Source organism: Condylura cristata, unplaced genomic scaffold (genome assembly GCF_000260355.1).
Source record: "Condylura cristata isolate star-nosed mole 26May11 unplaced genomic scaffold, ConCri1.0 scaffold00021, whole genome shotgun sequence".
Lineage (NCBI taxonomy): Eukaryota > Metazoa > Chordata > Mammalia > Eulipotyphla > Talpidae > Condylura > Condylura cristata.
Window position 1 is genome coordinate 11,186,437 of NW_004567122.1, and position 15,807 is coordinate 11,202,243.

Here is a 15,807-nt window from a genome sequence, read left to right on the forward strand (position 1 = left end):
GCTGTGCCCTGCCATATCCCTCACCAACAGCAAGGGTAAAAACTGTGAAACTGTACAAATAGCAACTGCATCAGTATTGAACAGTGAATCCGCCACATCCCCATGCAGGTCCATGGAGGAGTCTGCCGACTATGAGAAAGGTTTTATTAACTCAAAGATACAAAGTACGCACTGAGGGAGTGAGACAGATTTTTAAAACAACAGTAACCACGCTGAAGGTGAACCCTGCCTGCTCAGTGGAGGAGATCAGGCTGAGCGCTAGGAAACTCTGAGCCGCCTGTACACTAGCAGAACGGTGGCTCCTGAGGGAGGCCCGTGCTGGAGAAGGTCGTCAGCGCTGTCACTGCCAGGCTGTGTGAGGACTTCACATTATTCATGGTCAGTGAGCACTCAGTGGTGCTTTTATCCAAGAACAAAAATTCTACTGGCATGTTAAATGGTAACATGCAGACCTGAAAGGGAATTCTTCACTTCAAGTCAGCTGGGCTTCTCTCTGACACAAATGAACCTGTTTTGAAAGTTTTATTGACACGTGTCTTGCCTTCAACTATTGGACAGAAAAAAAAAATAGAGGCTCCAACTCTGAATTGCATCTTTGATAAAGACAGGCCCTGGAAATAAAAGATGAGATGCTTTGACATTGCGCCAGCTAGAGGCTGGTTAGATCACCATTTTTCTCAGAGACTTGCAGTCAGTTCCTTGAATAAAATCAACCAGCTATGCACTTTGAGTACTTTTTGCAGGGCATTTTATGAGCAGATTTTTTTTAAGGTCCATTAAGCTAACATTGTACTTTTATATCTATATTTTAAGTTGTGCTTTCCTTTTTATTTTTTCATGCACAATTTGGTTGGTGAATACAAATTATTCAGATGCTTTTTTCCATTTGAAATCCTAATACTGAAAACTGGTTGACTCTAAAAGGACTTCCATGAATTAGTAATGAGCGCAGGGAGGTGAAGATAAAGCAGCTCTCAGCCGCCACTGAGCCTTCCAAACGCACGTGCATATCTGAGACATAGAAGAAGCACACTATTTTTGTTGGACATATACAAGAGTTTCAATATTTTAGGTCATGTCTAAGTTGGGCTCTCATGCTCCTTTTGGCGTTTTTAGAGGTGTCCAATATGGGTCATTCTTAGGATAGTCCAGAGAGGCAGGCACTGTTCTTACTTCAGCATTCTCAATACTGAAACTTCAGAGGGTTAAATAATCGGCCGAGAAAATGGAACAGGATTAAATTCAGATCTTCTTTCTTCTGTAGACTTTTTAAAAATTGTTATTAAAGGTAACAGTAATTCACATTGCATATAACTTGGGGGTATAGGTGCACCCCTCTTCAGATGCATGTTACTGTACCACACCCACCACTAAAACACCCGAAGCCCCCGTATTCCACCCAGAAGTCTCCCTCTTTACCCTCCCCCCCAACTTCCTCCTTAGCTTCACCTCTCCAGTTAGGTTTCGGGGCTTGTTTTCTGGCTTTGATTTCAGGTTCCTGTATTCCATATGCGAGTGAAATCGCCGAGTATTTGTCCTTCTCTTGACTTGCCTTTCTTGACATCATCCCCTCAGCCCCCTCCCTGGTGTCACAAGTGGTGGGGTTTCATCCTCTATCCCAGCAGTCTTCTGTTGTGTCCATGTACATCTTAATCCATGACCTGTCCTTGGGCACTTGAATCGTTTCTATACCTTGGCTATTGTAAATCGTGCTGCAGTGAACTTGAACGTACAAATCCCTTAGAATCCGTGTTTTGGTTTGATTTGTTTTTCTTTGCATCCTTAGGCTAGATACTAGGAGTGGGCTTGCTGGGTCATACGGTAGACTGAGTTTTAATATTTTGAGAAGCCTCCAGACTGTCTAACTTAGGGACCCTCTGTGGCTTTTTGGAGAACTCTCAGTCACCATTCCGGAAGCTCAGGCACCCTTTATAGTTGCGGAGAGCCCAGCCCACAGTCTGCAGGGCAAGCTACACAGAGTATCCAGTGGACTCAATTAAAGATCTCAATCAAGTTCCGTTTCTGTAAAGCCAACAAAGCAAAGGAGAGTTTCATTCCTGTGAGCTCAGGAACTCACTTTGGACATCAGAAACCACACTAATTTTTGGATGCCGTGTGACCCCACATTGTCTGTTTCTTGACCTTAGCTCCACATTCATCCGGCAGACAGGCTTGGCCCCCTGCCTGGGTGGCTGCTCTGGCTCTAAGGTGACTCCCGGACTGGGGTGCTCTCGTTGAGGCATCACGCTGCCATGCTGGAGACGCAGCCGTGTGCAGGGTTGCATGCAGGAAGGGAGGGAGGGGGCCCAGAGAGCGTTCCAGGGCCTGAGCTTTGCGCCTTTCCCATCCATTCTTCAGCATTTTGCAAGAAGTAGCTTGTCCATGACTCCATCAGCACGCAGCCCCTGAACAGCGCCTTCCCGCTCAGAGCCGCACGCCCACCTCAGCACTGGAGCTGACTGCGCTTCTGTCCAAGACGGTGCATACAGACCCCTCAGTGGACTCTGACCGGGGCTAGCGGGGTGACTGGCTCTGTGCGTTGGTGTCATTTAACAAGGAGCATAGATGCCTCCACCAAGGCCCCCACAGTCTCAGAACACCCCTCCTTGCTTCTTGGTCATCCTTTAACAAACTCCTAGGGGATACTTTTTGATGGCCGCTGGTTTGTTTCTTCCTGTTAGCAGATTTGCTACCTGAAATGTTGCTATGCATTTAAACATTTTGACGAGCATTGCCACACTATTTCAATTATATTTTACCTCTATAGTATGCTGTATGTAGTCTGCTGGATGAGGAAGCTAGAGTCTTGCGTTCTTACTTGAATTATGTAGAATCATCATTCAGTCTGATGACGACATTTGTTTTTTGTTGCAACTGACATGTCCTTAATTCTTTCAAAGTCTTTTTGCTTCCTTTGACTATTTGTGGTCTGTGTTCTTTGAATTGCTTGATCATATCCTTTCATTATTTTCCCACCAGTGTATTTCTTTATTTCTTTTTGATTTCTTAGCCCTTTTTTTTTTTTTTTTTGGAGCCTGTGGGTGTTTATAGTGTTCTAAGATCAATCAGTCCTCTTTTTATTTTATTGCTTTTTTTTTTTTTGATTTAGTCTCTTCCTCAGGGAAACTCCCTCTTAACGTCTCCTTTATATTTTTTCTCTAATTGTGTAGTTTTGCACCTTATATTTAGCAAGTTGTACTTTTAAGGATCAGTGGGGTCAGCTTTATGAAAATGGCTCAGAAAAGATTTCTAAATAGTAATTTGAGACAATTTTCTTGGGTATTAATTGAAATAAAAAGAAGCCAAAGTACCTTGTCCTTTGAACATCTTGGGAACTTGTGCCATATTCATTATTGTGTCCAAGCATGAACCAATGACAAGAAGAACTAGGACTCTTGCTTCTTTTGCTAGTCTGATGATACTTGGGGTTTCGTTATCTCAAGAGTTTTCACACTCTCCTGAAAAGTTAAAGCAAGATCCTCTGTAAGTGAGGGAGAAAAAAAGGCTGTTTCTGGGAAATTCTGGAGATTGGTCTCAAGGAAAATAAAAAAGAAGCAGCAAAGCAATTAGAAGGTTGTCCTAGTGACCATAAGTCCAGCACGCACACATGAGCTATTTTCTCTGTTAGTTAGAAAGAGGACAGAGTGAAGTAAATTTCTTGGCTTGGCTCTGTCCAATGTAAATCCACACGAGACTGGCTTCTTCCCTCCCCCCATACACAAGGTCAACCCACAGACACGTAACGGAGTGACACTCATTCCATGATGTGAGATTCTGCCACTTGTCGGTGACACCAACCCAGGGCCAGGGCTGCCTGTCCCCTGTTGTTCTTCAAAGCCCTGATCTTGGGAGACGCAGGACACTGAAATCTAGAACAGGAAATGTCAGGGTCCTTTACCTTGGAACCTTTTTAATACCGTAGCAGATTAATCTTATTTCTGTGGCTTGCTCCACTTATTACAATTTATCTTCAGGAACAAAGTGTTCTCTTTTCCATCTTCTTTCCATTGTCTATGGGACTTCTAAAAAAAGAACTTACTTTGCTCTTAGCCAAATGCTGAATAAATTTAAACAAAAGCGTGGCTTTATCTTGGCTAGAAACACAAGCACAAACTCCACCAGCTGAGTAGCCTATCATGTAAGGTCAGAACTGTGCAGTCCTCCGATGTCATACTGACCCACTCCCCTGGACAGCCATCCAGGAGACAGCTTTGAGCTTCTGGTTTAGAGGGATAAGGTCTCCCCAACACCCCCACCCCCGGCTGTCTGGAAGTGAACGCTGAAGTGAGTCTGGTCTTGGCACAACAGTCACTTGTCATCAGATGAGACCCCATCACTTGCTGCTGCTGAGTTCTTGAAGCTATGCCTCCCACAGCAGAACTGCAGGTGGGGTGAGAGCAGGTTTCCTGCCGCTCTCTGCTGAGAGTATGTGCTTTCAGCCACTGGTAGCCTCCCGACAGAGACTTCGGTCAAACAAGCATGTGTTCGAGCTACTGAGGGTGATGGAGCCAAGATATTACAGAGAAAATTAATGAACAGCCCCACATAACCATTACTGGTGACCTCCAGGGAATACCCTGGTGTGGGACCTTGACGCTGTTTGTTAGAATCATTTGATGACGACGATTGTTCTCTGTAGAGCACAGAGTATGAGCACATGAGCACATGCCAGTGGGTGAAATCTACACTCCACAACCGAAGTAGAAATGCCTCAGCTCATTCCTCTCTTGAGCCCTCGGTAGGATGCTCACTGAGCCATGGTACTGTTAGTGTTTGTAAGTCACCCGGGTGGAATCTCACAAGAAACATGTGGAAGTCTTGAATGCCCAACTGCGGATAGTTGATAGCACCTTAGACCACTTAGGAAAATTATTCCTGCATCTCCTCCGATGAAATGCTGCTTTAGCTTCTTAAATTGATACGCTCCTCTTAGCATTCACTTTTGTACAGGGACTTGTCCCTTCCATTTCAGGCAGCTTTCTTTCTTAACATAGAATTCTCATGGCTTGTAATTCACCTATTTTTTTTGAATTCAGTAAGATCTGACATATACCATTACAAAAGTTAAAAAGTATACAACTCAATGACCTTTTTGCATTTCATAGAGTTGGTTGACAATCTCTGCAATCTAATGCAGAAATGTTTTCACCACCCTGTCACCTGTTTTCAGACTTCAGTCATGTCATAGTGTATATCAGTGTTTAAATTCTTTTCACCAATGAGTCATACTCCGCTCTAAGAATAGACCTCATGTTATCTATGTGCTCGGCAGTCAGTGGACATTTGAATTCTTACCAGTTGGGGACTCTTTTTGAAGCACGCTGCTATCACCTGTGTACGCAAGTTTCTACAGATCCACATTTTCCTCTCTCTTGAGGAGCTACCTGGGAGTAGCACTGATGGGTAGTGGCACAGAAGCACTACATTTCTCTCTCTGTGGAGCTGCCACGCTGTTTTCAGAGGAGCAGCACATGAAACACTCCCACCAGTCACGTGTCAGTGCCCAAAGCCCGCCTCTTCCTTGGTGTGAGGACCTGTGTTCTGACTGTGAGCACTGTAATAGTGACAGTGCATTTCATTGTGTCCGATTTGATTCATGTTTACACGTCCCTGTCAGCAGTGATGCGCGTTTATCTCCACATGCTCACTGGCCGTGTTCACATGGCTAAGGGGAAGATGTCCTAAAGGAACTCTGCAGAGTCTTATGGACTCCACGCCATTATGTATGACTCCAGCTTTCTGGAACTTACCCCCTACTCCAGTGATTAGAAACTACAACTCCCAGCAGTACCAGGGAGAGAACTGCGAGGACCCAAGGGCGGAGCTAGCAGGAATTCTGGGACATTTGGAGGATAAATAGGGCATGATGGCATCTCACACTCTCTCGCTCGGGAAACGGCTCTCGTGACCGTGTGACTCGGCGTTTTCAGTCAGCCTAGCCGTAAGGTATTCCACTTGCTTTATATCCCACTCTCTTTTCCTGGGTTGTTTCCTTTTCCTTTCCCCTTTTGTAAATAAACCCATTATTGACCCTTTTGTGTGTACCTGCAGTATAACCGAGTTGTGAACATGCGGTGAGGCCCCACAGACAGGCTGCCCTGTCCACTCTGAGCTACCCTTTAACAACATCTTTGGAGAATTGTCTGTTCAAAGGCTCTGCCTCTGGGGTATTTATTCTTGTTGACTTGAATAGTTCTTTATGTATTTCCCCTCCGAATTCCTTCTCACACCTATGACTTTTGCAGGTAATGTCTGCCTCTCTGTAGCTCATCTTTTCACTCTCTCCTTGTGAAGCATAAAAATTCTGAATTTTGATGAGGTCCAGTTCAGCAGTTTGTTCTTCCATAACTTGTACCTTCAGATCCCTTCTGAGAAAGTGGGAGGTGACCCAAACTCACAGTGACCCGCCCACATGCTCTCTCTCAGCATTTTGTAGTTTTTATTCTTACCGCGGTCTTAGGACAGCTGGTCAATTTTTGTTGATTTTCATGTGTGGCTGAAGAGCAACGTTTGCTTTTTACTTGCAGAGATCCAGTTTTTTGCACCATTTATTGAAAAAATTAGTCTGTCCTTCCTGAATTATCTTGGCACTCTTGGCAAAAATGAATCGACCATAAACTTAAAAACCTTTTCGTTTCTAAACTCCCAGTTTGGTCCCATGACCTAGCTATTTATTTTTAGTCCATTACACACTATCTTGATTACTTTGACTTTGTCCTCGCTTTTTTTCTGCAAGTATGAGTCCTTCAACTTTATTCTTTTCAAGATAACTTTGGCTAATCTGGGCTATTTGCATCTCTGTATGAACTTTAGGATTACTTTGTCAGTTTCTCCTAAAGATTATGTCATAAGGATTTGAAATGATCTGTATTTCAATTTAGGGATTATTGTTACATTAACAATATTAAAGCTTCTGATTCATGAATATGGGTTGACTTTTAATGGTGATTTTCCTTTTAACATCTTTTAGTTTGCATATGTTTCACTTTTTTTGTAGCATTGTTTCTAATCTTTTTCTTTTAATGATCGTATTATGCATGGAATTTTTTTCTAATTCACCCAAAAATTATTCGTTGCTAGTCTGGACAAATACAGTTGATCTTTCAGATTGATCTTCCATCAAGAAATTTGCTGAACTTATTTGTTTTAACAATATTTTAGTGGATTCTTCAGAATTCCTATATACAAAGTCTACCTGTATAGATAGATAGATAGATAGATAGATAGATAGATAGATAGATAGATAGATAGATAGATAGATAGATACATTGTAGATGAGAGATAGTAAAGAGAGAGTTTCACTTCTTCCTTTCCATCTGGATGTCTTCCATCTGGCTTGCTAGAACTTCCAGTACAAATTTTGATAGAAGCAGAAGGAGCAGATATTCTTGGGAAGGAAGCCTTTAGCTCTCTACCAGTAAGTATGAGATTACTGGGAATTTTTCATAGCTCCTTTTACTGGGTTGAGAAAATAGGCTCTTTTTCCTGCTTTGTGGACTGTGTTTATTACGTAGCGTCTTGAATTTTGTCAAATATTTTTTGTGTGTCTGTTGAGATAATCATTTTCATTTTGTCCTTTATTCAGTTGCTATGGATGGCTTTGAGAGTTAAGCTAACTCCACATTATACTGATACTCCCCACTTGGTCATAATATGTAACACTTTTTAGAGATGGTATTCAGGTTAACAATATTTTGTTGAGGATTTTCACATCTGTATTGATAAATGGTATTAGTCTATAGTTTTCATGTGATGTCCACAAATTGAGTGATTTTTTTTTTTTTGTCAGTTCAAATGTACTGTTGAGCCACTAGTAAAATTTTTCATTTTGGTTATTGTCGTTTTATTTTTATTTTTGTGTAGAAGAACTGGAGGGTAGGCCAAACGTGGAGGGGGTGAGAGGATTAACCAGAGACAGTGTGGGGAGCAAAACAGGTGGATATATTGAAATACAGTGGTGAGGGGAGCAGTGGGCAAGATAGGAGAGGTCTGCTATGCCATGTGGGTCAGCTCCCTGGCAAGGGATCGAACTCAGACCTTAGCAGACTTCACCCCTAGGTCATCAGGGAGGCCTAGTTATCATGGTTTTCAACTCCGTATTTTCTTTTGGATGTTTCTAAGAATGTCTCTATCGGTATTTGCTGTTGATGAGCATACCCCTCATACTCTTGTTAGCCTGTCTTTGGGGTGGTGCAGGACTGGGCATGTGAAGTAAGATGGTTCAGTAGGTAAATTGAGAGAGTTGTTTGCAATATCAGTAGGAAGATGCTCCTCTTCCCTCTGGGTGAAGTGAGTGTGAATAGGAGGCCTAGACTGGCCACAGCTACTTATGCTGCCTTTGCATAATTCACACGAACAAACCTGCAGATCAAGCCAGGGTATATGCAAGGGGCCATGGATAGAAAATGTAAGAGAAATATTGGAGCTCTGATGCCGTCCCACCCTCCAAGTCACGTCACACAGCGCCTCCCCGAACTATGATATTTTCAATTATTTGAGCCACAAAATGTCCTTAGTTAGGATACCTTGATTTGTAAATGAAAATATCCAACAGTTTTAATCAACATAATTTTTGACAAGGAGTCCTCCTAATTAGTGAGGGGAAAACACCATCAGTGAGTTTGTCTTTTCAGTTGTCTAGTATCGAGGTTCTCTGGTTTTTCCTGCTATGTTGTATCATGCATATCATTTTGTATCACATGGATAATACTTGGCTAACACTAATTATATTACTAATATGGTAGGATATACTAATAGGATGATACTCATTAAAACTGTACAGAAAAAGTGTCACTGAATTTACAGCCATAAGGAAAAACAAAATAAAACCGCCACAAAACTAATTTCCGAGGAAAACCGGTTTAGATGAGGCTGCGTATGCACACCTTGCAGAACCTGCATTGGCCTTTAGAGAACTTTGGAGTTCTCGACATTGCAATGTTTGAACTCAGAAAGCCAGAGTTCTTTCCCTTCAGATGAGTGGCTCCATCCTCTTGTCCTAAGTCAGAGACATGGTGATGAGGAACTATAGAGAGTTCCAGACAGGGAGACAGCTGTCTTGAGATAGATGCAGGGCAGTATTTCCTAAGCCTCTCTGGCAAGAAGTGAGAAGGAAAAAGGGAAACAGAGAGGGTCAATTATTGACTCACAGAAAGAGGTCAGCAGGCCGGCGACCAGGGAAGAAGCAGAGCTGGCACCCTGTGCCCTCATCCTGGAAGAGGAGCGGGGACAGTGGGGGGACCCCAGAATGTGTCCTTTCAGTACCTCACTTGAGGTTGGGACTGAACAATTCTAGGAATTTTCAGTGCCACAGGTGGGCACTGTGACCTCAGAATGGAGGGGAGATTTTGCATATTTTTGGTCCTGCTTTTGTTAACTCCACCCCATAGAGAGACACTGGCTTCTCTCTCCCTGTGGCATATCCTCGCTTCCTTTCTCTAGTCCCCCAAGTTGTGGGCTGACCCCACAAGAACACAGCTCTGTCAGGGCACGGGCACCTCCAGGAGCCAGGTGGGATCCCTGCAGCATGCAGACAAGTTCCTCTGAGCCACAGGGCAGGTCTCCCCTATCTTGACAGACAAAATGCACTTTGTTAGTGCCAAGGAGGAGTCTTTTCTGGCTGGTAGCTTTCGCGAGGGAAAGTGCCAAAAAGTGGCATGTCCAGGTTGCCAGCAAAATAAGCAGAAAACTGTGTGTGGATATCTCAAGCCCTGTATTTTTTTAAGATGCCTTTTAACTGGGTACCCTGGACCTGCATGCATACCAGTATGCCTTTCACCCACACCTGTACCAGAGCCACGAGTTAGTCTGTGGATCAGTGGGACTCAGCTAGAGCAGCGGTCAGGGGTCCCAGAATCCCTGTCAAGCTAGTAGGGAAAGAGCCATGAGGCCATGCAAGGACAAAGAAAGGTGACCGTAGGTGGCAACAAGCCCGGCCTGTCCGTTTCTCAACTCTTAGAGCAGTTCAAGCTGGTGTGAGATGATAGAACGATGAGGTTTCACTGACGCATTGGAAGACAACAGAGGAACATCAAATGGACTTGCCAGAAAGACAAGGCTGACGCGGGAGTCTAGTCCCCTTGCCTGTCAGGAGCAGTGACCTGGTGAGCAGGTGCCGCACCTGAGGCTTCATCCTCACCTGTAAAAAGGAGGTGCTGAAAACTTCCCCACCATCCCTAAAGGCTCAAGGGAGACGCAAATAACGTTAACACAGGAGAAATGGCTTTACAAACTATGCTGTCCACGAAGGTGTTCTTGACTTTCTAATATTGAGTGTGTGTCTCTAGCACCTAAGGGACATAGGTTTATAAAATACACAGACTAATATGTGAAAAAAACTAACCATAGTCCATAATTTCAACATGTCTACCTATTGGAATAGATGACACATGTGAAATTCCACTAGCAAGACTAGTAACTGTTCTCCTCCTCCCACCCCCCAACGCTGACACTGCAGAGACTTTTGTTGAAATGCTAATTTGCTGAGAAATGGAGATCAAGATGTGTGGAGACTAGCTCCAACTTTTGAGTTGTCTGGAGGCAGCACAGGCAGCACCCTAAGATGGGAAGGCGTCAGTGACCGGATATTCCAAAAGGGGAGACAGGAGCAGGTGCGAGGAAGACACCGGAGTGCAAGTCTTCCTGCCATTCCCTCAGCAGGTCTTTATTTATACTGTGTAGCAAGTAGTTAATTGCAGTAATGCATAGGGTAAGTTAATGAGAGATCACCATAAAACATTCTCAAGGACAAGGGGAAAAAGCATTCTTTTCTTAATAATTTATGGTATAATAGATGATACATTTTGTGATAGTTATCATGTGTACAGCTGTCTAGTTATCACTCAAAGAAAGAGGGGTCTGGGAAGGGATGAGCTCATTAGCAAAAGGTTGTTCGGGGTCTTGGGGTAGTAATAAATTGTGTTAGCAGTGTTATCAGTGATTATCTAAAGAAAAGCTAATGGCTAATTTAAGGCTAGCAGAGAGTAGTTAGTGCTTGTTTTAAAAAGGAGTAAATTAAGAGAAAGTTGTAAAGTTGTATATCAAACAACACCTGTGTAGTCAAGGTTAAAATTTGTCCATTATGCTCTGGGAGCCTTATCTGAGGTTTGCTTTTTTATTTAAAGAAACCAAGGAAGCTTCCCAGGAGTTTTTGTGTCCTGGGGTCTTATTTCTCCTGGGGCTTGCCTTTTGTCTCAGAAGACAGAGGAATTTCTCCTCCTGGGGCAGCTTGCCTGAACCAGGCAGCCGCCTGTGTGGCTGAGACAATCCAGTTATAAATTGAATGTTGCTCAGAATATTTTGATACTATGTTTATACAAAAAAGGGAGGTCATAACATAAGTTAGCAGTGGACAGTCTGATTTTTCAGAGCTTATCCCCATCCACCCGGAATCTGTCAGATGATGGACGTTGCATAGCTTGTGTCAAAGATGGGACTAGAAAAGTTTACGGAGTTCATGATTATGCCCTAATTTCATTAGTTCTGCACAATAGCGGTTCTGCTGAGAACTAACAAGATGTCACCAGTGAGCCCATTCTGGCCTTGCGACGGCCCTTCTCACAGTGCAGAAGCATAAAGCACACAATTATGAGTCTGATGGTTTTCTCAAATGTGGTGATTTTATTTTTTTTTAATGAAGGGGCACTGTGTAACTCCACCACTGTGCATTTTCTTGCACAAAGAAAACAATCCTGGTATTATCCGGGAACATGTTTTGCATTCACACTAAGCAGAGCTAGCAGAACTGTTCAGAGAGTCTCTGTACTAGGCACCACCCAGTAGGCAAGGAGAAAAGTACGTCTCAGGGTAACACTGACTTGCCAGCTCAAAGCTTCCCCCACAAAGCTCAGTGCCCCAAGAGATGCCATGGGGTCCTGTCCAAGGGCTCTGGCTGCCTGGGAAGTTGATCAGAAACATCCAAACTCAAGAGAACCCTGCTTTCTCTGGAACAAAGGGAGAGACATAGACTGACAACCTCAATGAAAGGAATGGTAATCCGTGGCCTAAGTTTGAATAAAATAAGGGATCTGCATGTAAACAGCCTGCAGCTTCCCCTCGTTCCCCTCAGCCCCTGTCCTAGGGGAATGCCATTCCCTTAATAGGATCACCAATTCTGCTGTGGCAGTGGGGGGGGAGGTGAGTAGTTGGGGGGTGGGGAGGGGGTGTAGAATGTGTGTGCATGTCTGCAAGCTAAAAAAATACGGGAACATGTTTTGAAAATATGAGACATTGGTTGTTCTAGTCTAGAGAAAAAAAAAAGGAAAAAATGAAACCAGTAATAAGGGTATTGAATTGATTACATTTGAAATGCATTTTGTGGAAGAGTATGACCTCTGGTGTTAAACTAGAGAAATTCCAGCACATTTGTTTTATTAATTTTTAATTGTATTTTTTGATTGTGGTAACATAGGTGCACAGCTGGGTATGATTCGGGGTACAGGTTCATACCCGTCCCAATGTCGCTGACCATGCCCCTCCCCACCAAGGCACCCTTTGTCTTCATTTAATGAGAAAAAGAGAAAGATGTGATTTTTCAAAAGCGTCTCTTTGGGGCTTGCTGACCACATTTTGTGGCTCTCAACCTTTCCTTTCTTCCCTGTGCCCCTTCCCTCCTTGCTCACACAAATACACCAGTGAGTGGGTGCTGAGTGGGAGGCACACCATTGTTATTCTGGTCCCTTAACTGAACAGTTACTATCTCTATAGTCCAATGGGGGGGGGGGCGGGGAGCAAGATTAACACATGTTAAAGGTCTGCATATCAGTTGAAAACCTCCTGCAGGAATTCTCTAAGGAAAAGAGGAATGAGGACAAGAAGTTTGTAAAATTGCCCCTTAATATGCCCCTGCCTTAACTCCAAGGTAGAAGAAGCCCCAAGCAACAGAATGATGAGGAGTCAGCTGTTGCAACACCCCAGAATTTCCTGTCATAGTAATAAGGGCTCAGCGCCACTGCACACAGCCTCTGAACAAGGCTACTTTTGACCACGGGCCACACAGTGTGTTCACACTGTATTTTTTCATGAGCTTTTTGGACACACTGGCTAGGTGCACCTGAATTCAAGTTTTGATATTCTGACCTTTCCTTGTGCTCGAGGCCAAATCACCATTTCTCCTTCATTATCTTAAACAGGGCAGCTTTCTCTCTTTTTTTTTCCTTCTGTATCTGCTTACCTGCACATACAAAACATTAACGTTGTCTGACCCATGTCTGAAGACTATCCTAAAATGAATTATTCACGCCAGGGTGTTGGAAACACTCGCAGCTCTACAGAGCAGGTGCCTGTAAGCAAGTCAAGGGCAGCTGCCAAGTTGAATATCAAGAAACTGGATCCAGCTGAGAATTCCATTTATCTAACGAGGGCATCTTCTTTCACTCCAATTCCGTGGTCTACTTTCTTCCTTAAAACAATCTCTACTGTTGAAAAAGTATGCTTTAAAATGGAAACCAGTAGTCCAGAAGCAAGTTCTTAGAAGAGAGACTACCATTTCCATTCACAAAGAAAAACAAAGGGTGAAGACAAAGAGCCTCCAAAGCGTGTCCTACCGCTTTGTGTTGGTACAGGACATATTGCGGGAACTGTAGTGATGCAAAATGCCGTTCCTCTCGGTTATCAGAGAGGAAATGCAGAACTGTTTTACCTAAGGCCACCCAGCTCCTGCACTCTCCCCGGGCAGCGACCATTCAGCGTCCGGCGTCATGATAGGTAATTTTCAGCTCGGCTGTGACTACCCTGTGAATCAGTCCGCCCAGGCCCCTCTCCGCTCTCCCACCTCTGCTGCAGTGGGGTTTGGCCAAGATGCGCGTTTGCATCCGTGACCCGCCTTTGCTTTGTGTCTGTGCTGCAGGTGGGGAGGAGGAAGAGGAGCAGAAGAGAAGCTGGAGGCGGGCGGTAGCGGAGCAGCCCCCAGAGCCTCGGAACGAGCCGCCTCACCCCCGCCAGAGAAAGCCTCGGACCGACCCACCCAAGCGGCAAGTGGCCCTGGGCACCAAGCCAGGGACGCAGCGGCCGGGGGCGCCGGCCCCTTATGTTCCGCGAGAGGCTCAAATGTGAGCAGGCGGTAGCCGGGAAAGCCCTCCGCCCCCGCCAGGGGGACCCGGGAAGCGGGAAGCCCGAGCGGCGCCTCCCGCGGACGGCGGGGATCCCCTCCTCCGGCCCCGCCCCCACCCTCCCGCCGGGTTGCCTAAGCGGTTAACCCCACGCGCGCCGCGCCGCACCCGGGCGAGAGCGCGGCGCAGCCAATCCCGAGTCCCGGGCGCTGGCGCCCGGCGGCCGGGAAAGATCGGGGTGCGCCGGGCCCGCTCTGCTCCAGCGGCGGCCACTGAGGGCTCAGGCCCCGAGTTCTCCCTTAGCCCTGGTGCACTGGCCGAGCTCGTGGCCAAACTTTTCCCCTCCAAAGTGGTGTCCCGGCAGTGGCTTGGAGGACTGCGGACAGCCCACTCTGGGACTGTAGGGAGAGGTGGGCATGGGGTGAGGGAGCTGTTTTGCAGCCCCGCCAGGCTCACATGCGGCTGAAGTAGGGGCCGCGTGTCCGCACCCACCCAGGGATTAGACGTCCCGACGGGCTGCAGCGCCCGGTGCAGCAGCGCGCCCGCACTTGCTAGGGAGGCGGCGGCTGGGAGGGCGGGATGCCCTTTCCCCTGCTGAGGCAGCCGGGATGCACTGCCGGAGGGCGCCCTATGGCGGGTGGTGCTCAGGGTGGTGCTCCCAGTAGCAGGTGGAAGGAACTCCTACCCCCATCAGGCCTGGCCTTCGCCCCCTGGGGTTTCCATCCTGCAGATCCCGCCCCCCACTCCACCTCACTCTCACACAGCGCTCCCCCAAGCCGTGCGCGCCGCAAACTCGGTGTCGGTCCCCGCAGGTGATGTCATGCCCATTGTTTTGGTGCGCCCGACCAATGGGACTCGCCGCCTGGATTCTACCGGAGCCGGCATGGGCCCTTCCTCGAACCAGCAGCAGGAGTCCCCGCTCCCGACCATAACGCATTGCGCAGGGTGCACCACCGCCTGGTCTCCCTGCAGCTTTAACAGCCCTGACATGGAAACCCCATTGCAGTTCCAGCGCGGCTTCTTCTCAGAGCAGCCGCCGCCGCCGCGCTCCTCGCACCTGCATTGCCAGCAGCAGCAACAGAGCCAGGACAAGCCGTGCCCGCCCTTCGCGCCCCTCCCGCACCCTCACCACCACCCGCACCTCGCGAACCAGCAGCCGGGCAGCGGCGGCAGCAGCCCATGCCTCCGGTGCAACAGCTGCGCCTCCTCCGGCGCCCCGGGGGCGGGGGCGGGGGCGGGGGATAACCTGTCCCTGCTGCTCCGCACCTCCTCGCCCGGCGGCGCCTTCCGGACCCGCACCTCCTCGCCGCTCTCGGGCTCTTCGTGCTGCTGCTGCTGCTCGTCGCGCCGGGGCAGCCAGCTCAATGTGAGCGAGCTGACGCCGTCCAGCCATGCCAGTGCGCTCCGGCAGCAGTACGCGCAGCAGCCGGCGTCCGCCTCCCAGTACCACCAGTGCCACAGCCTGCAGCCCGCCGCCAGTCCCACGGGCAGCCTCGGCAGCCTGGGCTCGGGGCCCCCGCTCTCGCACCACCACCACCACCACCCGCACCCGGCGCACTCCCAGCACCACCAGCCCCCGGCGCGCCGCGAGAGCAACCCCTTCACCGAAATAGCCATGAGCAGCTGCAGGTACAACGGGGGCGTCATGCGGCCGCTCAGCAACTTGAGCTCGTCCCGCCGGAACCTGCACGAGATGGACTCGGAGGCGCAGCCCCTGCAGCCCCCCGCGTCGGTCGGAGGCGGCGGCGGCGGCGGCGGC

At 47.2% G+C, this 15,807-nt stretch overlaps 1 protein-coding gene across 1 annotated transcript in view; it reads left to right on the plus strand.

The window, feature by feature from the left end:
* Window positions 1–13,871: 13,871 nt before the first annotated feature.
* KCNN2 (potassium channel, calcium activated intermediate/small conductance subfamily N alpha, member 2) overlaps window positions 13,872–15,807 on the plus strand; it is a 121,386-nt gene continuing 119,450 nt past the window's right edge. Inside the window, exons 1-2 of the mRNA XM_012727739.1 lie at window positions 13,872–14,048; window positions 14,861–15,780. Coding sequence (XP_012583193.1) covers window positions 14,027–14,048; window positions 14,861–15,780 — 942 coding nt within the window. The 5' untranslated portion in view covers window positions 13,872–14,026. The remainder of the gene's footprint in view (window positions 14,049–14,860; window positions 15,781–15,807) is intronic.